Source organism: Centropristis striata, chromosome 14 (genome assembly GCF_030273125.1).
Source record: "Centropristis striata isolate RG_2023a ecotype Rhode Island chromosome 14, C.striata_1.0, whole genome shotgun sequence".
NCBI lineage: Eukaryota > Metazoa > Chordata > Actinopteri > Perciformes > Serranidae > Centropristis > Centropristis striata.
The window spans coordinates 28,592,110-28,613,930 of NC_081530.1; the positions used below are offsets into that span (position 1 = coordinate 28,592,110).

Consider the following 21,821-nt stretch of genomic DNA (forward strand, 5'->3'; position numbering starts at 1 on the left):
TGTCATTGGACAGAAGTTGTACGCCCAAAGCCGTTGTGTCCTGGTAAAGACTGGTCGTTGACTGTATGACACTAACAGGCTCGGATGATGAATACATGTAGAAGTATTGTGGTCAAGCGTCCTCTTCCCGTTTTGCAATAACCATCTTTTTGCAACTTTGAGCACAAAATGAAGTTATTAAGAGGAAAAAAAATTGGCAAACAGTGTGGCTTGTCAACATTGTAAGGAAGGGACTCAGTAAAAAAGGAAATATCCTCAAAATTAAAAAAAAAAACGGTCGCCCAATAAAGTTGGAGTATTTTTCTACCTCTTACCATGCAATGATTGTGACAATGTGATTTATTATTGGCAGATAAAGTGTATATTTTCTCAAACCATTTTCAATCAATCTCTTCCAAACATATCACAATGAAAATAAAACCACCATTAACAGAGGATTGTCTGAAAACAAAATTATTCCAACTTTATGGGCAACCATGTACACTGAAGGGGGGCTTTAAGTTTACTAATTTAAAGTCCATCATCAAGTCGGTGTGTAAAGTCCTACACAAGACTTAGGCCCCGTTCACACGAGGACGCTTGCGGGTAAAAACGACAAAATATTTTATCGGAAGTGCCTTTCGTTTAGACGGTGACGGCGTTTTGGGGGCTTAAAGACGCAAAAATCTGAAACCACCTTCCAAAGTGGAAAAGTTAAATCCGCTCCGCCGTAGCGTGTCCGTCTACACTGACAAGATGCAAAACTCTGCTCAGATCTGCTCACGTCACGTATGTGTTTACGTCACATACATGCTCCAGTAGAGGAAAATAAACAAACGTGGGATTATTTCCATGCCTCGGACCTTCAAGCTGCTCTGGCAGCTCTAATAAACTTACAGGAGTCTTTCCACCAAATGTTCAGGATATGTACAGATAGTATTAGTGAACAGAGAAGGATCTGGAATTACCTCTATCACATTTTGGATGCAGCAATTCGTCGGAGGCGAGCCAGACGGCTGTGAACGAGACCTGGGAGATCTAGTGATGGTGGAGAACTTTGTGGAAGAAGCTGATGAAAATGTGTGGCGTGAAAACTTCTGCATGCCCAAAGATGCTCTTATGGCTTTAAGTGATGCTGCCTGGCTGCATACAATCGAATTTCACACACTTTTGCGTCATCGTATGCAGCAGATTTCCTCCCGAAAATGCTCGTCCAAACGAGGAATAAAAAGTGAAGACGCGTCGCCACTTTTGCGTCTTCTGTTGAGACCGTCCTCGTGTGAACGGGGCCTTAGAAGCTACTAGCTAGTTATGAACTAGTGATCTGAGTGGGGCTTTTTCTAATGAAGTGTTTCCACTCTATGTGCGGCTCTGCTCGAACTATATATTTTTCCCACAAAATGGATCAAATGCAGGTATTGTGTGACTGGGGAAGTTTCAGCACTGATTGGTATCGAGTTATTTGAATCCTTCAGGCATTGAGCACTGATATCCAACCCTAATTATTAATAAAATCACTGAAAAACCACAATAACATACTTCTAGAGTTTCACAAGTCTCCCTCTCTTTTGCCATAAACTTCCCTGTCAGGCCCTGATTGTGACCTTCCCCACAGTCCACAGAGGTAGAACAGAAAGGAGCTCACAGCTTCTTTATGTTACAAGATGACAACTTTTTCCTCTTGCAGTCCATCATTTGACTTGTTCACCTTCCTTACTTATCTGCCTTCCACCGTCTTACTTTTATCCACCTTTTCTGTTGTTCTCTCCTGTGTTTTTCTCTCGCTAACCTTTTTATTACCGCTCTCTCTATCCATCTCTGTCTTCCTCTTTGCCCTCAGAGTCAAATGATATAGGGATACAGTGGGTTCAGAGTGCTTTGCGCGGTGAATACCTGCATATTAAATGAACGCGACCACATTTTAATGAGGCTGCAGCATTTCCACCAGAGCTGCTCTTCATCATGGCTGCTGTCAGATCACCAGAGGGGCTCTCTGATGCAGGAGGGAGATGACCCTTTAGCAACAAGCCCCACCAGCGGTTTCCTCTTCTAAATGGGCTTATTAGTAGAGTGGGAGGGTGCTGGCCAAAATAAGATTTCCATTCTGTCTATGCCTGGTGCCGTCCATTACGAGCAAAGTTAAAGGGCCACTATGACAGTTTAGGGGGGCCGTGGGAGGGAACAGGGCAAGTGTTGACAAGCACTGTCTGGCTACATTAGTTCTCTTACAGTTAAGCTTAATGGGAGCACTGTAACGTCTGTAATGATGAGTGCAGGACCATAATGAAACCTGACACTTTCTGTGGAATGACTACAAATGACTTCATAAATCTTAATGGCAACAACTGCTGGAGACAATACATTAAGAGACAACGCAGGGCTTGTCATGTTATCATAAATGATGATGTAATACATTTTAACGTCCCTGGGAAGTCCTTTTGTGTCTCTCCTACTTCATAGATCAGAGGTCAACACCAGTGACAGAATAATGCAACATTGGGTCTGTGATTTCCACACTTCTCATTCATTGTGTATGTGAGCAGCCGCGCAATGCATTCTGGTAGTGCTGCAGTAGGACTGGACAATATGCCCAAAAGTTTCTATCCTGATATCAGTCATTTCACATCTTGATTATGATATATATCATGATAATGCATTTTTCTGGTAATTCAATAAATATAGTCTATATCAGGCATGTCCAAACTATTCCACAAAGGGCCGTGTGGCTGCAGGTTTTTGTCCCTGGTCTATATGAAAGAATCAAGCCTATTTTAGTATACTCCATACTACATTTTAGCCTGTTATGGCTCTCTCTAGCCTCACTCCCACATGCAGGATCAAAATGTAAAATGTAGGGTTAAAAGACATTTATATTGACGTAAAGCAGTTCTGCTACTTTTTCTTTTTGATATCACAATTGAGAAAAACATAGAAATATACGGTCATGGAAAAAATTATTAGACCACCCTTATTCCGGAATGATATAATATAAGAGAAAGTCTCCTAATGAGTCTCTGTATTGGTCTGGTTTGTAATTCTGGAGCACACAGCCTTAAGTGAAAGTGTTTTTCCAATCAGGTGCAGCTATGCTAGCTAAGTGTTTGCATTGTTGTGTTAGAGTGTTGCCTGTATGTTTAATGTTTTAGTCAGAAATCACAGAAGAGAAATGAAGAACTAAATTTAAAATGCTTCAAATAAAGCCAGGAAAACACTTCGGTGCCTATAATGCACATAAAAATCAACTGTGACATTACAGTTTTCGGTAACGCTTTATAATAAGGTCCTTAATAACCATTAATTAACAAGTAATAAGGCATTGTTCTCACTTTAGATCCGGTAGTTGCAAAAAGCATAGTTAACTTATAGTTAACTTATAATAGATGAGCAATAAAGTATATTTTAATATCAATAAGCAAACAAAATAAGATTAATAAAGAAATGGCAAAGACATAATGGGTGGGTCATAGGCGTTTGTAATGCCATTATTAACACTTATATAAGCTTATATACACACAATAATGTTAATAAGCATCTTGTAAGGACTTACAAGGGCCTTATTACTTGTTAATTAATGGTTATTACAAGGACTTTAATATAAAGCATTACCCAGTTTTCCAGCAGACATTATCCCTAAATAATAATATCAGCATCTGTCCCGCTATCGTAAAAAACAACCCCTTAGTTTAACCCCACTTTAGCTGAGGACACAGTCCAGGTGTATGCCCCTGGTGTTTTTTTTCTGCAAGGACAATATACTGCAGTGCAGTACAATACATAACCAGTCTGTGGGGTTGTAGTGTTTCATCTTCTCACCAGTACGGAGGAGGACTTTTGGAAGCGCTGCAGCAGTTTTTTCTGCACCAGGCTGAGTCGTTTGCCCCTGGCCTGCCGGCGCAGGACACTCTGCACCCGCGCTGATGGTCGCTGCTTTGGACGCAGCCTCATCCGGTGATTGCCGGGCTGCAGCCACTGATAACAGTACGGACACATCAAGGCGCTCTGCAGCGGACTGGAGGATTTCTGATTCGCTGGTGATGAGAATGGGAGAGAGACAGTGAGAATACTGAATGGCACCACTAACTATTGATGTGGTTTTGGCTGGCATGGACCTGTGTGTGTGTGTGTGTGTGTGTGTGTGTGTGTGTGTGTGTGTGTTTGATCCCACCAGGCAGTCTGCTGCACACAGCTGGCTGGCTCGGTGTGTTTGGCTGAGGGTTTAGTGAGGTTTATCAACCTTGACAAGCCTGTGACAAGGTCCTACTTACTACTGCATTCAACTCTTTGTGGCTATTACACTCTAGGACATCACTGATGAAAACATGAAGAAATTAAAGTAGAACAAAAACCTGCCATCCAAAAATTACAATTTGTCAAGGATGTGCAACTCACCCTTAGCCGTCATCGGCCGCTGCCTGTGAACGAGAAAGAGGAGACAGGATCAGACATTTTGAACAGATACTTATATCAGATTATAATGAAATCAAACAGTAACTGAGTTTAATGTTAAAAAACCATTAGCGCAAGATAATAACAAAGCAAAACTTTAATGATTACAGCCTCTTTTGAATAGATAACATTTGTGGTTCTCTGAAGTCATTTTCATTTATTTCAAAGTGCCCTTTTCAGTCTGCATTAGAACAGCTCATTTCACACTGCAACAATGTAGCTGATAGGGAAAGGACAATCTGAATAATTATGCTCCACATACATAGTTTTCAATTTAATTGATTCGGTAAAAGAAACTGTCAGTTAACCGTTCTGTCAAAATGCATGCAAATAGACACATTACACAATGGAAACACCAGTTCGGAAAAAGAAAAGTTGGTCACCGAGGGCTTTTCCCTTTATGCATATTGGAAAATGTGCAAGCGGAAAACAGTTGCATGTTTTCCAATATGCATACAAGGCTCTTCCAAACAATATAGGGCAAATCTCCACATGATTTAAATGCCTCCCCCTCCTCTGTGACCGCTCGGCTTCTTCCAACTTTGGAACGCTCGCAATGAGATATTTGAGCAAACATTTTAACTAAGCCACTGTAAAGTCCAACTAAAATTAGCCTTGGGCTTAAATTGATGAAGGGGAAATTTACTGTCCAGCTGCACGTGCGGCAGGGCGAGTTATAAACAGAGCTGGCTGTTTGAGGGAGAGGAGGAGGGGTCGCGGGGCCGACTGTAATCTGGAGCTGACCCGCCGGCTGCTGCTGCGTCTGGCGGTTTGTTGACGCTCTCCGCTTGCATTCTTAGATGGTGCATTATGTTGCTGAATGCGAAGAGAGATTTGCAACATATCTGCCACCACTCATCCCACATCTGAGTCACTGTCCCCTGCCCCTCCCACCCCACTACGCCCAATTTAATAATCAGGGACTGGATTAAAGTGTCAGATTATAAAGAAGCCCTGTCATAAAATACTGGAAATGAGGAGAAGTTGCTTGAGGCCGGCGTGGCGGATTGTGACTCTGCAGAGGACGGATAATGACTCACAGGGCTGGACTGAATAGTCTGAAGTTTCATTCATAATGTTCACATTCAAATCCTAAAATCAACATTTGAATGCTGGCCAGATTTTTGACTCATTTCTGCCCAGTTGCAGATAAAGATTTGGTGACACTAATAGTATTACTATGATACTATTTGTAGAATAAATGAACAGTGATGGCATTATAGGATTGTTTCTGACTCAAGTGATCCAAACATTTGGAACAAAACTCCACATTTATTGAAAAAAAGATAAATGTTATCATGCCCGCAACACAGATGTTTTTATCTCATGAAATATTCTGCTCTTTTCTGTATTTGTTGGTGTTTGGACTTTCAAAAAAAACAACACATTTTCACTGTGGTCAAGAAACTGTTTGCTCCCCTGCTTACTGCACACAAAGGGACCATGCACCCTTATTAACAATCTAACAGCACCATAAATTACATCAGAGAAAAATCAATTTAGACTCCAACACTATTACAGCAAATTATGTCAGTCATGACAAAGAAGGGAAATACTATGTTTCTGCATTCATAGTTATATTCAGTGTTCATAACGCTTTTTAAGAGTAAAACTCAATAACTTTTTAAGCACCTTCAAGTAGAGATGTGAACCAGCAGAGGCCCCACGATTTGATTTTATCCCGATACTTGAGTCACGATATGATATATTTGAAGCATTTTTTACGATATGGTGAGCATTGCGATACAATATATTGCAATTTTACTGTTTAACTGCATTTTGTGTCCACAAAGTTAAATTCAATCAAGAATTTTTTTGTCAAATGAGAGATAATTCTCAGTCTCTTCATCTCACTTCAGCCTTTTTATTTCTCCACAATGAGACTGACCAACAAAGTATTCAGTCAAACTGAACTGAACTGATATCAAACATGTATGGACGACAACAACTGCAGCATTGTCTCAAACTTTCCTCAACTTTAAGATTCACTGCTCTGAACTTTTTTTTTGAAAGAAACATAAAAAAGCCTTACTTTGCAGCGTTATTTCAACAACTTCCCGACATGATATCCTGGCGTATATGGTGCTTATAGATTCTTTCGATCTTCCAGTTTCATATGATACCAGTAGTATCTCCAGTATATTCCTAAATAGCGATAGTTGGCGGCCACGAATCGATATAATATTGACACGCAAAATATCGCGATACTATGCTGTATCGATTTCCCCCCCACCTCAACCTTCAAGGTACATAAACCAAACATTTCCCGACTCTTAACTCTTTATCAGGCAAAGAACTATATTTGGTAACTTCAGGTAATATTTCGAGAAAAAAGTTGCAAATTTACTAGATTAAAGTGGCAAATCTACAAGAAAAAAAGTCGCAAATTTAAGAGATTTAAAGTGGCCAATCTGTGTGAAAAAAGTCGCAGATTTACGAGAAAAAAGTGAGAAAAAAGCAACTTTTTTCTCCCAGATTCACCACTTTAACCCTTAATAGGACACTCATTGAAATACTTGCAAATTCCAAATTTCAACCCTAGAGAATATTGGAGGATATTACATACTGCCAGAATGTTTAAAAAAAAACATACAAAAATAATATTTTGAGAAAAAAGTTTACGAGATTAAAGTGGCAAATCCACGGGAAAAAAATGCGTAGATTTATGAGATTTAAAGTGGTGAATCTGGGAGAAAAAAGTAGCTTTTTTCCCACTTTTTTCTCGTAAATCTGCAACTTTTTTTTGCACAGATTTGCCACTTTAAATCTCTTAAATCTGCGACTTTTTTCCTTGTAGATTTGCCACTTAAATCTAGTAAATTTGCAATTTTTTTCTCGAAATATTACCTGAAGTTACCAAATATAGTTCTTTGCCTGATAAAGGGTTAAACCTTTATAATCACATCTAAATTGTTATGCAGGTTTATTTAATTCCTTTATACCCACAGCGATCACTGTATACTGTCATTTTGTTTATTTCACCAGCTGTTCATGTTAACTTTGATTGTATGTTTGACGTCATAAAATGTGCCGACAGACATTCAAGGTTCATTCAAAAAGATTGAAATGAATTTAATAACTGACATTTTTGTACATACAGCCCTACGCTCAATGTCCTTGAATGACTCCCCCAAAAACAATTTTGTTAGTTGCTTAAAAAGCCTTTTATTTTCATTCTCAGCTGATATAAAAGTCCTCTTTTGAAAGTTAGCAGGTTTGGAATGCATTTCATGACTCAGTGATCGTTAGATGTACTTGAAACCACTGTCAAATACATTCTGGCTAAATAAAACGACACATTCTTCGAGCACATTCTTTGACTATGAACGGATTCTCAATCTCTCTTCCCACTGCTCCCTGATGAGCCAGCTCTGAGAAATGGCACACCACAGAAAGACCTCTACCACTGCACTAATCTTATTATCATACTTGTCATGCATCTCCTTTTAAGTGCACTCTTGGTTGTGGTGATGAACACTGAAGATATCGAGCCCTACACATGAACTGCTGACAACTGGGAGATGCAATCAAGATGCAAAGGGTTGGCTATACTGTAATAATGTAATTAGAGACAGAAGTGCTGGCTGAGGCAAGGCGCATAAAATGAAAAGCGCTGTGAACATTTTATTGCTACCGTCAGGGGAAACGGTGCTTGTAACTCATAGATATTTAGACACAACAGTCTCAAGTAGCGATGTGGTCAGCGTTCATTAAGGAACACTTCAGATATTGTCTCCTTCTACAGAGGCTGCTGCTTGCTAGAGACACTAAACATCATTGCCAGTTAGTGGTGATGTTGAAGTTATGTGGCCGTGGTGTAGTTCGTTTATAGCCTATAACGTAGGGCTGGGCGATATGGCCCTAAAAGAATATCACGATATTGCAGGCTTTTTTTGCGATAACGATATTCGTGACGATATTAGGAAATACTTAAAAGATAAAAAAAATATGATTTTTTTTGTAGTCTGTATAAATCATTAAAAATCTAAAATGTAGTGTAAAGTGCAAATCTCAACAGTTGCCAAATACAAAAAAATGTACTCTTGACTCTTGAGTATGAGCAAATAATAAAAATAACCATTTAGGGGTTCCGGGGGCATATTCTAATGACATTTTGTAAAGAAGAATAAAGGTTTTTGTATGTTTTATTTTAGACATCTTATTTTGACAGTCTTCTTGTAAATTCTGTGGTGGATTCTGTTAACACACTGTGCTCTTATTTTGAAAGCTGCATGTGTTTAGTGACAGGGAGTAAGTAGCTTTTTGTGATTAAAACAACTTTAACCACTACATCAAGAAGTAGGAACGTTGCCAATATCATGATATGCATTTTTTTTTAACCATAAAAAAAATATACCGATATTATTGTGAACGATATGATATGGCACACCCCTACTATAACGGCAGCTTTTTAACACTGGTGAATGCATTTACGCTTCAAAAATCACATAAGTGGTGTTCACTTGAGAAGATTATCCTGCTGAACAAATTATTAAAGTATGATTGGCCCATTGGCTCTTTGTCCAAGGTACAAAACACGTCATCCCTTCAGCACTCTGGAAGGGTTCCCATTTATCAGCCGGACATGACACAGAAGGAGGCCAGCAGGTGCTTCCTCGTCTACAGCTCACTTATATGTGGAGACGTCTGCCGGCTCCTGCTGAGAGGGGCCGTAAGACGAGAGATATAGTAGAGGGGGAGATGAGAGCAAGTAGATCATGGGTGAGGGCAAAGAGGCTTCAACAGGAGGTGACAGTAGGACGGAAATATGAAGTCACTGATATGGACAAAAAAATCACAAAGTTAGTAACAATGACTGCCCCACTAAGGATGAGGTCTTTCAGGTCAAATATTGAATTGGTTCAATACTGAAACAAAACAAAAACCTAATTAGGGCCTCGGGGCAATCGCACCGAGCACTGGTCCCATACAGCAATAGCTGTTATACTGTGGATTTCTTCTTCTTCCTCTTCCGGACGCAATTTCGTCCCGCTACTAGTCCTACAACTTGAAGAGTTGCAGGATAAATTATATATCAAAAAGTGCGGTTTGATCAGGATCGGTGTGCTATTACTTTTCTCTACAGATCATGAATTTTTCGCGACGTAAGTCTACTACGTCTACTTCTCCGGCAAAATTTCACCTAGAGACTCCATTTAAACTTTAAACAGTAGACACAAGTCTTGTGTATCGGTGTATTAATCCACGTTTCGATAGGTCATATAGTTTTTTATCAATCCCTGTTCAATGACCATGATCACTTTTGGAGAAATTCTGAGATTATAATGGGTGTGTATTGCACGTAATGTTCGTGTCACAGTGTGTGACATCATCGCCAGAGTGTAGAGGGAGAGAAAAAACTGTCAGAAAATAAATTTGAAAACTGCGCTCCAGGCCGCAAATTCCACTCTACAGAAATAATTTATACATAGAAACGTAGGAAAATTTGTCTTCTCACTCACAATCCTCTGGTAAAGCTGTCAGAGTTATAGTTTGGGCGTAGGACGCACAGATGCACCACCAACACGCACCAACAGACTCATTGGCTCCCATTTTAAAAACGCAGGGAGATTTCTAAAAGAAGGGAGATGTAACAGTTTTTTTTAGATCGCTCTAACAAAGCTATTTTTTAATTTTTCTTAAAAAGAACACGTAGACGTTCAGGAAGAACTCAGGACGCTCAAAGTGAAGTCGGATCAATGATAGGTATTATGGTTCTGCCAAAAATGCTTTCTGTTCAAGGCCAGAAATTCCAGTCCACCTCTGGCTGCTGTCACTCTTTCATTAACAGCTGTCAGTTAATTCAGTTGATTGCTTTGATCTGATTGCCTTTGATCTTTGATGTGATTACAGTTACAGATACACACACACATGCACGTAAGCACGAACACTCCTCACACATGCATACACATGCTTCAAACACACACACACACACACACACACACACACACACACATATTTTGAGGTTAAAGGGCATAGTTTGAAATCTCTGAAGAATCTCATCATAGTGTACACACACCGGCAGTAGCCCCCGTGGCCCTTTCAGAATTTCCCCAGAGGAAATTTTCTAGTTATTATATACTGTCTAGTCACTATAGCATTGTTGCCATCATATCATCAGTATAATTACCATCATCTTGCCAACCTACCAACTGATCTTCTTTTTTTTAACTTCTTAAGTGTCCTTGTTCTATTCTGTGTTTTTTTCTATTTATGCTACCTCAGTATTTTATTCTATTGTATTTTATTGTACTTGAATACCGGACTGTTGTGACAACCGAATTTCCCTTCGGGGATGAATGAGGTAATCAATCAATCAATCAATCAATCAATCAATCAATCAATCAATCAATCTATCTATCTATCTATCTATCTATCTATCTATCTATCTATCTATCTATCTATCTATCTATCTATCTATCTATCTATCTATCTAATTACATTCTCATTGACCTTAGTTAATTATAGCATGCTAACACACTAAACCAAGATGCTAAACCATAAACTGTATAAAAGGATGGATAACAGGGTTAGGCAGATGAACGATGGCTGACAGTCATCAACCACTGCAACCAACATCACGATTTAAAAACCCTCACAACTCGTTCACACCAACACCTGGACGCAGGTTTGCTTCCATTTCGTGTTTAAAAAGTACCAAATTCTGATTAACCAGCAGCGCACAGATTGATTTTGTGAACACAACTGAAGGTGAAAACTAAGTTTCAACAAATCCAAATTAAAACTGAAATTGCTCAAACTAATTCAAACTCACAAACTAACTTGTTTTTAAGGTCTACAGTTACAGGTTTTGGCTTCACTTTTGTAAAGCTGTCATGTTGTCCATCTTTATATACAGTCAATGTGGTACACACGCTAAACATTATACCTAAACATAAGCCGTGTTTTCGTTAAAGTTGAAGCGAATGGTATAGAGCGAATCAAAGCTGCATGAACATACTTTGGTCAGAAGCAGTGTAATGTATTGCTGAATGGTAATTATTAAACAGTAGAAGAAGCAGAGATATCGCAAGAGAGAAAAAACGACAAAAAATAGGTTGTTTATCAGACAACTTTGGCCACGCACTAGAGAGTCTTCAGGAATTGGATTCAATTTAATTAAACTGGACACAGCAGAAACTGCTGATCAGTCATGTGAGTTAAATGTTCGCTACGGCAGAATCAAGAGAAAAAACGTTTTCATCTCTTGTTTAGCCCATAAACTATTGAAAAAACAACACCTCAAGCAAACATAAAAAACGCACATTTTCAAAACTTTAATCGAATTCTGTTGTTTCCATCAAGCTTTTCTCATGCAAATCTTCAAAATGTAAATAGAAATTTGTTGATGGAAACACAGCTATGGTCATGTTTGCATTGCTGCTGCATGCTAATGAATAAAAAGAAACACTGTACCAGCCTAACAGAGCTATTAGCCCTTGGACATTCTTTTGGATAAACAAGCTGTTTCAACAGGTCTTCTTAGGGTCATAATCATGGAGGTATTTTTTCAGCATTTTAGAAAAACTTAAATTGATTAATTGAGAAAGAAGTGTTGCCAAATAATGAAAATGTTATTTGCAGCCTTACTTGCCTGCCCAACACAGACCTCAAGTGATACATCAAATATCCATTACCACTGGCTGATATTTGATTATCACTGATATATTGCCATCAACATAAACTGTTCATCTCCTGGTCATCTCTCTTTTTTTTAGCAGCTCTTATTTATACGTTTTATTGATTGATTTTATATGTTGCGCAGATGAGATGGCATTTTTAAATCTCATTGTACTTGTTGTACATTGTACAATGACAATAAAGATATACTATTATATTCGTCTATTCTATTAGAAGAGAAAAACAATGCAGAACACATGACGTTATTTACCAGCAGAGTCACTGTGTCACTGTTTATCCGGCAGACATCCTGCATATTTTGGTTATCAGAACAATCAGTCAGGCTCCAGTTACCAAACACACAACTATGACTATGGACTTACTGGAAAACGGCTTCACTAGTGCGGCAACATGAGCCCCAATTAAATGACGTCAGTTTACATTGAAGAACAACAACACAGATGAAACGAGCCACATTCACTGAACACATTCCTAGAAACACAAACAAATAAACCGCTATTATTTGACTGGAATAAGTGCGTGAAAGCCTTTTCTACAAGCCAATACTGATCAAATTGTACTGAAAGCAAAAGTGACAACACTGTCACATTCAGTCATCATCATCCTGACAGAAGGTGAAGACAGTGGCAGGAGGCGGTAACACGATCACCAACAAACGTGTAGTAGTATGTATGAGCACTGACACAAACACTCCAGTGACGCATGGGCCAAAACCAGAACTGGAGAAAGCGAAGAAACTGGAAACCCCGAGATAATATAGAGAGTCAGTTGTGGTTCATTTGGACTAGAAACATCATCAGCACACACTGACCACCACTGAATGCCAGCTATGTGAGTGGATGCTGACAAAAACATTTTAATTTCCTCTCAGTTATAACTGATAAACTGGGTCCAAGATCTCGATCTGAGACATTAACTCTTAGCAGTAATTTCCCTCCTGATATGCCATCCATATTATCACTCTGGCCGAAGATCAAATTCAGTAGTCAATTAGCTCATCAGGGTGAGTTTTGGCTGTGGCCGCTAATTGTGTCTTCTCTGCCAGCCACTTTGGCACCAAACCAGCCAGGTCTTTCAGACAGTGCTCCACACATTCAGATCCGTGTCTCGACTGCAGGACAGCTGGTCATAGTTAAATGCGGTCAAATTGTTCTCTGCAACCACTGCTCATCATAGCCAGGGAATCTGTGGAACAGATCAATGTATTAAAATAGCAGTGGGCTTACACACATCCGTAAAACGACCGTGACTTGGGGTTTTCACTATTAAAACCCATGTTTTGATTTCCATTCATGGTTCTGCCCACAGATTTCCTGGCTCAGGTGAAAGTGAAAACAAGCTGGAGGATACGGGGACATGGCTGCATCCCAACTCAAACACGAGCCACAAGAGTCCACACACACACACACACACACACACACACACACACACACACACATCACTGACACACTTTAAATGCATTAATACCAGTATAAACTATGAGTGAGAAAATGTGAGCACACAGAGGGTACACCTGTAAGTGTGCAGGGCTACACACACACACACACACACACACACACACACACTAAAGCTTAAGAGGATTTCTCCTAAAATGATTTTCAGCTTTCTCTTTCCACACAATAAGGCAATCACCACCGTGTGGGACACGCCATCAGAGGAGAATGGAATAAATTCCTCTGTTGGCAAAAGCAACAAAACCGAAGCAGTGAACTGTAAATGAGGATGCAAATTAGACACTGGCATTAATTACTATTGTGTTTTATTCTAATCGGGATGAAAAGACTTTGTCTACCGGAGGCTAATTAGATAAAGACAGTTGGGAAATACTCTGTATGAGCCCTTTTGACAACCCTGCAAAAGATACAAGAAACAAGGCGAGGTTTACAGACAGTCTGGCTCTCCTTCCACATGATTAGAGGGATCGTCTTTAGTTGCAGTACTCTGTGTTGTTCTGCTTGTTAGGGAAGTGCTGCGACCTCACCAACGAAATCTACTTCACTCTGCAAATGCATACGACTGTGTGAGGACTGTATGAAGTTTGAATGAAGTTAAACTGAATTAATTAGTTGCAGTAGCCAGGATTCGTACAGCTTTATTTCAAACACTTCTGAAGCCCTTTCATACCCAAGCCAAACATTTCCACACTCTCGAAGCCTTTATCAACACATCTAAATCTACAGCAATCAAGCATTTTACCATCTGTTTATATAAACTTTGATTCTATGTTTTGATCATGATTTTTTAATTCTTGCTAATTTGCAGCATTGGGATCAACAGAGGGCTATTAACCAGCTTAGCTCGTCTGAGGATGGGACTGATTCATTTCAAATATAAAATGAATATGTTTTACATGAGTGATTTTAGAGGTGAATACATAATGGCCAAAATTAAATACTTTCCAATATTTTAAAGACTTTGTACAATCCTGATTAGCTCTCACTTGCTGCACAAACTCTCCCACTACACCTGCACATGAGCAGAGCAGCCACTGGACACAGCTAGCTCATGTAATAGGACTGGAACTATCCAAACCGTCATGCTTCTCAATAAGAAGCACAATTCAATGTTCAAATAAACAACATGATTGTGATCGTGTCATCACTGAAAACACAAGCAAGCAGCAGCCAACTCTTACTCATAGACTCGGTTGTTGTCGGGTTTGTTTTTTTTTAGGTACAAACACAATGATAATCCAAGCTGTGAATGTACATCAGTCACTGATGATCTGTCAACAAGATGGATATAACACATCCTCATATGGGCACATTTACAAAAGGAGTGAAAATATGAGCGTGAGCAACACTGTAAACAACTACAGCCAAATCTCAAACAACAATATGCAGCCATTTGAACAGTGGCTCAATGCTAAAAGAACAATCTCATAAACAAGAGCCTATTTATGGCTGAGACCTTAACCTTTAATTTGCTGCTACTAAGAATCATGCATCCTGGTTTATATTATATTTTTGATTTTTGATTCAGAATTTATATCGTGACACCCCTTTTTTGCAATTTATATAAATTACTGACTGGGTCATTAACAACTGTACTACTACTGTATGCCACTAGAGAATTTAAGCATTGTTGCTGTCATATTTCAGCACTAACGCCAATATCGGCAAAGCTAGTATTTATTGTTTAATGGAAAAATTCAATAAAGCTCCCTGTAGGCACAGGAAAGGAATCAAAAGTGAAATCTGAGCAGTCTTTTTTCCCCCCACTGCCTCTTTGTACTAACATCTATAGAATGTGTCTAAAAAATGTGTTTTTTATTATTATTGGACTATTGAAATTAAGTGGACACCACTCTGGGACAAACTAATGTTAGAAAATAAAGTTTTAGAATATTGTTACTACCATCAGTCTGCTATATAAAGACAGTCATAAGTCAACAGCTAACACTGGTCGAGCTCCGCCACCTGGCGTCCACACGCTGCTATTACAACAATAAAGACACTCTGCTGTAAAAGTGAAATTCATGAAGGGTTTTAAGAAAATTTTCTTACAGTAGGAATCGTGATAGCTCCGGGCACGTTTCTTTATACAACAAGGAAGCGTCCATCAGAAAGTTGGCTGCGTTTCCTTGAACGTAGCTCTTCATTTTCACACAAGATAGCAGGCTACTGGAGAGACTGGTGGGAAATTGGACTTCCGCAGAACCACGATGCTAAAACTTCTTCCGGAAATATCAAAGTGGCCTGTGAGGTGGAAATGGGAGTTGAAAGAGCGTTCGCACACGCAATGCTGTAGCAGGAGCGGCAAATAAGTGACGAAAAGGCGCTAATTTTAATCTAGATAAAGCTATTGCTGCTGCGCTGCTGCAAATCCACGTTTTGTCGCAAGATTCTGACGATGGTCGCAATGCATTGTGGGAGTTTGAGTAAATCAGAGGTACACTGCGGAGCGGCTCTAGTGTTCGGTAGCATACTGGTATTTGCTGTAACAGATCCGTAGTCTTTAAAAATGGACTACAATAAGATAAAAAATAAAATAAAATAATTGAAAATAAATTCTGCTTTTAGGCCTTTTCCTTCATAAATCAAATGAATCAAATTTAACATTAACTTAAAAAAATGTATCAGGAATCAGGTTCCAAACAGCCCCAGTCTGGAGTCTATATATATATATATATATATATATATATATATAGAAGTAATGTTACCTACAGCCAAAGTTAAAGTTAAATATTCTACTCACACAATCACTGCATTTCTGAGATACCTTAAGTTATTAATTTACCGCAATCTAGCTCTATTGAACAGATACCCTTTGATGTCATCATTCCTTAGATCTTATTGGACAATAAGAATTACCTATGTTCGACGACAGCGGGCTATATTGACATCATTATTGCTGTATCCTGCGCACTAACAACCACGTTTCTTCCAAGTCCAAGAGCACATAACTTAGCCGTGCCACTCGAGTTATCACACGAGTGTATAAACTCCTGCAGGATTCTGTGTATTTATTGCATCGGGGCTAAAAGGGGGGATTCTTCTGGGAGGAAAAAAGAGCTACAATGTGAAATTGTATATCTTGAAGCAGCAGCAGCAGCAGCAGCAGCACGGAGAGACAGCCTCCTGAGTGCGCATCGATGGGTACCCTCTGGGGTGCGGATATCAAATGAAGCAACCCGGTCAGACACACGCCCGGCGAATAGAGACGTGAGATGACAAGACACAAGTTCCAAAGAGGTTTTGCTCGACACAAAGAGGTGATTTCATTCAGCACCAGCGACCAATGCATACAGCTCCTGCTCTGCTCGTCTCAGGGTGCCCAAGGAGGGATCGATGGACCGGTGCGTTTTACGCACATCTTTTTCCCGGAATACCCACCCTTCCCTAACGGTAGGTTAATCGCATCCATTTATGAAAATGCTCCAATTTTATACAAATGCAGACAATAAAGCATAATCATAACCCTTTTTAATTTATCAGGGAAAACAAAAATAGCATCTGATGCCATCATTTCAATTGTTAAGTGATCGTTTTCATCACATTGTATTCCTTTTGGAACTTTGGCACACTAAAGTACAGGTAATTATAATATAATAATACAAACTGTACAGTATGCCCTTTTGATAGTTGATTTATAAATTAATGAGCATTTATGGTTCATATATTTGCATCCAATATGGTTTGATTATATTAATATGTAGTTTTATATACAAGGTTTTGCTTCTGAGGAACCTGAAGAATTCTAAATATTAGTTTTTCACAGGTTATACTTATATCTTTGTAATGCGTGTGTGCTTGTGTGTGTGTGTGTGTGTGTGTCCGTTTATGGATGGAAGGAGGGGCTGCCACTAGACACTGAGGAGATATTAAATCACCGGGCCAGTATAGAGCGCACAGAAACTGATGGAGTAAGCTAAAGTGTGAGGGATTGCTCCTCACTTTGTCCGCGAGTAAATCTTCACTTTATCAGGCGCTGTCAGGCAGCCGCTTCCTCACAAGATTGAAATAGCCGAGCGGTGCAGCTCCTCGTGTAGTGTAGTCCGCGGATAAACGGATTTACCCTCACTACCAGGACTAAATTGACTCGCGATTCCCAAGGAAAGTCAGACAGAGGGGACAGACAGACAGATAGACAGACAGGCAGACAGGCGGAGAGGTTGATATTGTGCTGAAAGTGCGACCACATCCTCATCCCGTCGTGCTGCTGCTGCTGCTGCTGAAATGAAAAAGAGCCAGGACAGTGATGGAAAGGTAGGCTGACTATTATTCACTCGTCCAGAGGTCTCACAGTAAATTGGCACAAATGAATGTTGTTGTGGTGGTGAGATGATGAAAATGCATGATCAAAGACTTGTAGTATACTTCTCCACTGATCTGTGCAGTTATAAATTAACCTAATTTCCCTGCAGGGCACAGGAACTCTGCAGCCCATGGAGATCAATCATTTAACTGTTAGGCAGGATTGTAACGTTAGGAAGTCTTTGAAGGCTATGTGGAGATGTGAGGAAATCCACTGGAAATTCAATGCATGCCTTTGAGTCCACATTTTTTTACATTTACCAGTGGGACCCTAAAATTGCCGTGCTCTGCACTGACTCACAGATGATGGAACCTGCAGCCCTGACTGTAATAATGCACCACTTATTGAGCCAAGGACCACACTTGTCTCCATTGTGCCGCGGTGAGACAGGTGTGGTGCCAAGCAGGATTCTTCTTTCACCTATGGAGGACCTCACAAGGGAGCAGAGACATCCCCAAAGTGTCATGTCAGCATCTGCAGGGAAAAGCCAATCCCAGCAGGGAGAAGCCAATCCCAGCAGCCATCGAGCCAGCTATCACTTCTGAAACGCAACACCAACTCCAATACTGCTGAGAAAGCTCAGGAGAAAAAGGCACAATGCCCTGTATTGCTGTATGTGTGTGTGTGCACGCTCAAGTGTATGATTACAGTGGGTTGTGTGTGCGCTGTACATCTTTGTGATGACTTTTCGTTGTCGTGCAGCTATAACAACTCGAGGGTCCACTTCAATCAGTTTCCTCCTGCATACTGATGTGAATCGCAGATATGCATTTGTCTGCGGCTGTTATCTGAGGTCATTCCCCTGCAGAATTCCCTGACTTCACACATCTGCAGCTGGAACATTGCTGAGCTTAATAGTCTATACTCTATAATGAGTGTAATTATCCTCTTGAATTAAAAATTAATAGCGATAAGGTCATTCAATGAATCAGTTTTTATGCGGTGTCCTTATAACTGGCTGCATTTGTTTTAGTCCTTAGTGCATAAACATCTTGTTAATGCAGTCTTGCTAATCCTGAGCTTATTTATTACTGATTTCCTCAGTGCAAACGTGTGTGCTTGTGCACATGTGTATGCATGTTTTTCCTCCAGACATTTGCTTCTTAGTTATGGAAGCATTTATCATTTTAATGCATCATTTAAGGCCGCTTAAAGCACCCCCTGCTCGTGATGCATTTATCACAGCCATTCTTCGAATCACAGTGTGGATGAATGGTCAGATGCAAGAACACAGAGTAGAAGAAAACCAAGGTCACACCATTGCTCAAATGACTTCTTCCTTTCTGTACGTAGGTTGGAAGTTGTCATTGCTTCTTTGGGAGTTAATACACATTTATATAAAATGACTTCAAGGACTTTACATTCAGCTTCATTTACAATCACTTGTGTTCAGGCTTTGAAATGCTGGTTCACAAAGCCTTGGTGAGATAAATGTGATTTAATATTCAACATTTGAAGTGATTACCCCTCCTTGGAGATTGTTTGTGAAGAGGGCTGAATCACTCAACTGTTACTGGAAGCTGAACGGGCCAAGTTCAGTATTCTCTCTCTATTTTAAACAAAACCTTCCTGCATGTACTGTACTTCTTGATGGATGAACATTTGAAAACATAAGAGGAGGTGATCTGGTTTTCCACCCTTGTTAAATATTCTTCCTTCATCACAGTCTTTTTTTAACCAACCTCTGAACAGAATTCTTTATAGATCTCAGTATCAAAGCACATTTTTAGGCAATGATAGAGCGTGTGTTTGTGCGCCTCCGAACAAGGCAGAGTGTGTACATTCCTGCGTGAACATATGCACTGGCTTGTGTGTGTGCCTGAGCTGCTGGTACAGACTACTTTGCTACTCCGTGCATAATCAGGTTTAGGAGAACAAAGATGTTGGTTCTACAAACAGTGTTTGTTTGGATCAGGATGATTCCTGCATCCAGAACCAAAGAGAACAGTGGCTCTTTCACAAGACACCAAGGGAAGGGACCCAGCGGAGGGACCAGCACAGTCTTTGTAAAAGGTTGTGTATCCCCGGAGAATAACAAGGAGAGGGATAGCGAGGAATAGTAAAGCCTTCTTCCATTATGTGCTTTTCGCAAATAATAGACGGTTATTGTTCAAAGACCTGAAAAGCATTAAAAAGCTATTAGTTCACAACTTCAAGCTCTTTGCACATTAGTAATGGGAAAGTGCAACTTCTGTGCCAACCTTGGGTTTACCTCAACATCTGGCCCATGAGCTGATTTATACAATAGCTGCCATTTAAAATCAGCGTCAAAAGCGAAGAGTTATGTCTAAGACTATGGTGTAAAGTCTTGTGTAGAAATGATGTTGCCAGTTTGTTTGTTTGTTTGTTAGCTCCCTGTGGCCTTGCTTAAAGAGGGAAAGAATGGCCACAGAGCCTTACATCCTAAGTGGCTGCCAGACATTTCTTTTCTCTCTTAAATCCCAGACAGCTAACGGATTGTTGTTGAGCCAATCTGCAAGGCTCAACAACCTCGAGTATACAGAAGCATTTCAATACATGTATGGATTCACATGCAAATGAATGCATCGAAGTTTTATACTATCATTATTGTTAAAGGGACAATTCATTCCCAAAATACACATTTTTCTTCTTACCTGCAGTGCTGTCAGTAATGGTACTCGGTTGACATTTGAAAAATGTATAAGCGAAATTTCTTTTGATGTCCGGTTATGATCCGGTTACTCAAGATAATCCACGTCTTGTTTCATATAGGAACTATTTTCGGTAACGCTTTATATTAAGGTCCTTGTAATAACCATTAATTAACAAGTAATAAGGGATTGTTCTCACTTTAGATCCCTTTAGCTGCAAAAAGCATAGTTAACTGTTAACAAGTGCATAGTTAACTTATAATAGATGAGCAATAAAGTATATTTTAATATCAATAAGCAAAAAAAAAAGATTAATAAAGGCATGGCAAAGACATAATGGGTGGGTTATGGGTGTTTGTAATGCTATTATGAAGAATTATAAGATACTCATGAGGCTTTTATTAATGTCCTTATTATACATCTCTTATAGCCTGCTATTAGCTGTATTATAATGCCATTATTAACACTTATATAGGCTTATAAACACACAGTAATGTTAATAAGCATATTGTAAGGACTTACAAGGGCCTTATTACTTGTTAATTAATGGTTATTACAAGGACCTTAATATAAAGCGTTACCCTATTTTCTTTCTTCTTTTCTACCAAACTCACCTGCCAGCTGTATCACCACACATTAATGGTGTTCATCCTCAGCTAAGCTAAAACATTATTAAGCTCAGTAGATGCACGCTTCCTTCTGCATGGTGAATTGGTTGGCGGGTATAGTTTGGTAGAAAGAAGATAGTTACTACTCATAACAAGGTCTGTGGATTATCTAGCCCAGTTGGCATCAAAAATTTTGGCACTGTACAATTCAACAAACCAAAGATATGTTTAATCATTTTTCTTGCCCAATCAGGACGCAATGTGACGTTAAAAGCCATGTAGGTCCTCCGTCCAGGTGGGTGTGTGTTAGGGGAGGTGGGTGGGACCAACCAAGCCAGGGCCTAAACCAGGACACCGCTGTAGAAAGTGGTGTCCAGAGGTAGTGTTTTTGCATCCCATTGTTGGAAGTTATATGTGGAATAAGTAGTTTTTATGTCTAGCCTGTTATATTTTTAAATTGTTTTCAAAGACAGTTTAAATCAGCAATCGTCACATCTTGAAAGCAGCAAGTTCACGATTTGTTGTGGTCGTCACATTTTCAACTCATTTGCACTGTGTTCAAACCCGTGTCACTATGAGACCAGTTTGCAGTGGTTCAGAAATGTTCATATTCAACATATTTGCCATTAAATATTAAACATAGTTTGTAGAAAAATAAAACGCCAACATTTATTCTGGTGACTGGGTTGGGATTATTTTGAGTAACCAGATCGTGATTTCTGGGCAATGTTTCTCTTTGTTCTTGGTGCTTTGAGCATCACAACCCAAGTCAACAACA

At 39.6% G+C, this 21,821-nt stretch overlaps 1 protein-coding gene across 1 annotated transcript in view; it reads right to left on the reverse strand.

Annotated features, from left to right (window-relative positions):
- c14h18orf21 (chromosome 14 C18orf21 homolog) overlaps positions 1-15,905 on the reverse strand; it is a 33,253-nt gene extending 17,348 nt beyond the window's left edge. Inside the window, exons 1-3 of the mRNA XM_059349161.1 lie at positions 15,573-15,905; positions 4,369-4,391; positions 3,793-4,007 (exon numbers count right to left, since the gene is read on the reverse strand). Coding sequence (XP_059205144.1) covers positions 3,793-4,007; positions 4,369-4,391; positions 15,573-15,667 — 333 coding nt within the window. The 5' untranslated portion in view covers positions 15,668-15,905. The remainder of the gene's footprint in view (positions 1-3,792; positions 4,008-4,368; positions 4,392-15,572) is intronic.
- Between the last annotated feature and the right edge of the window lie 5,916 nt (positions 15,906-21,821).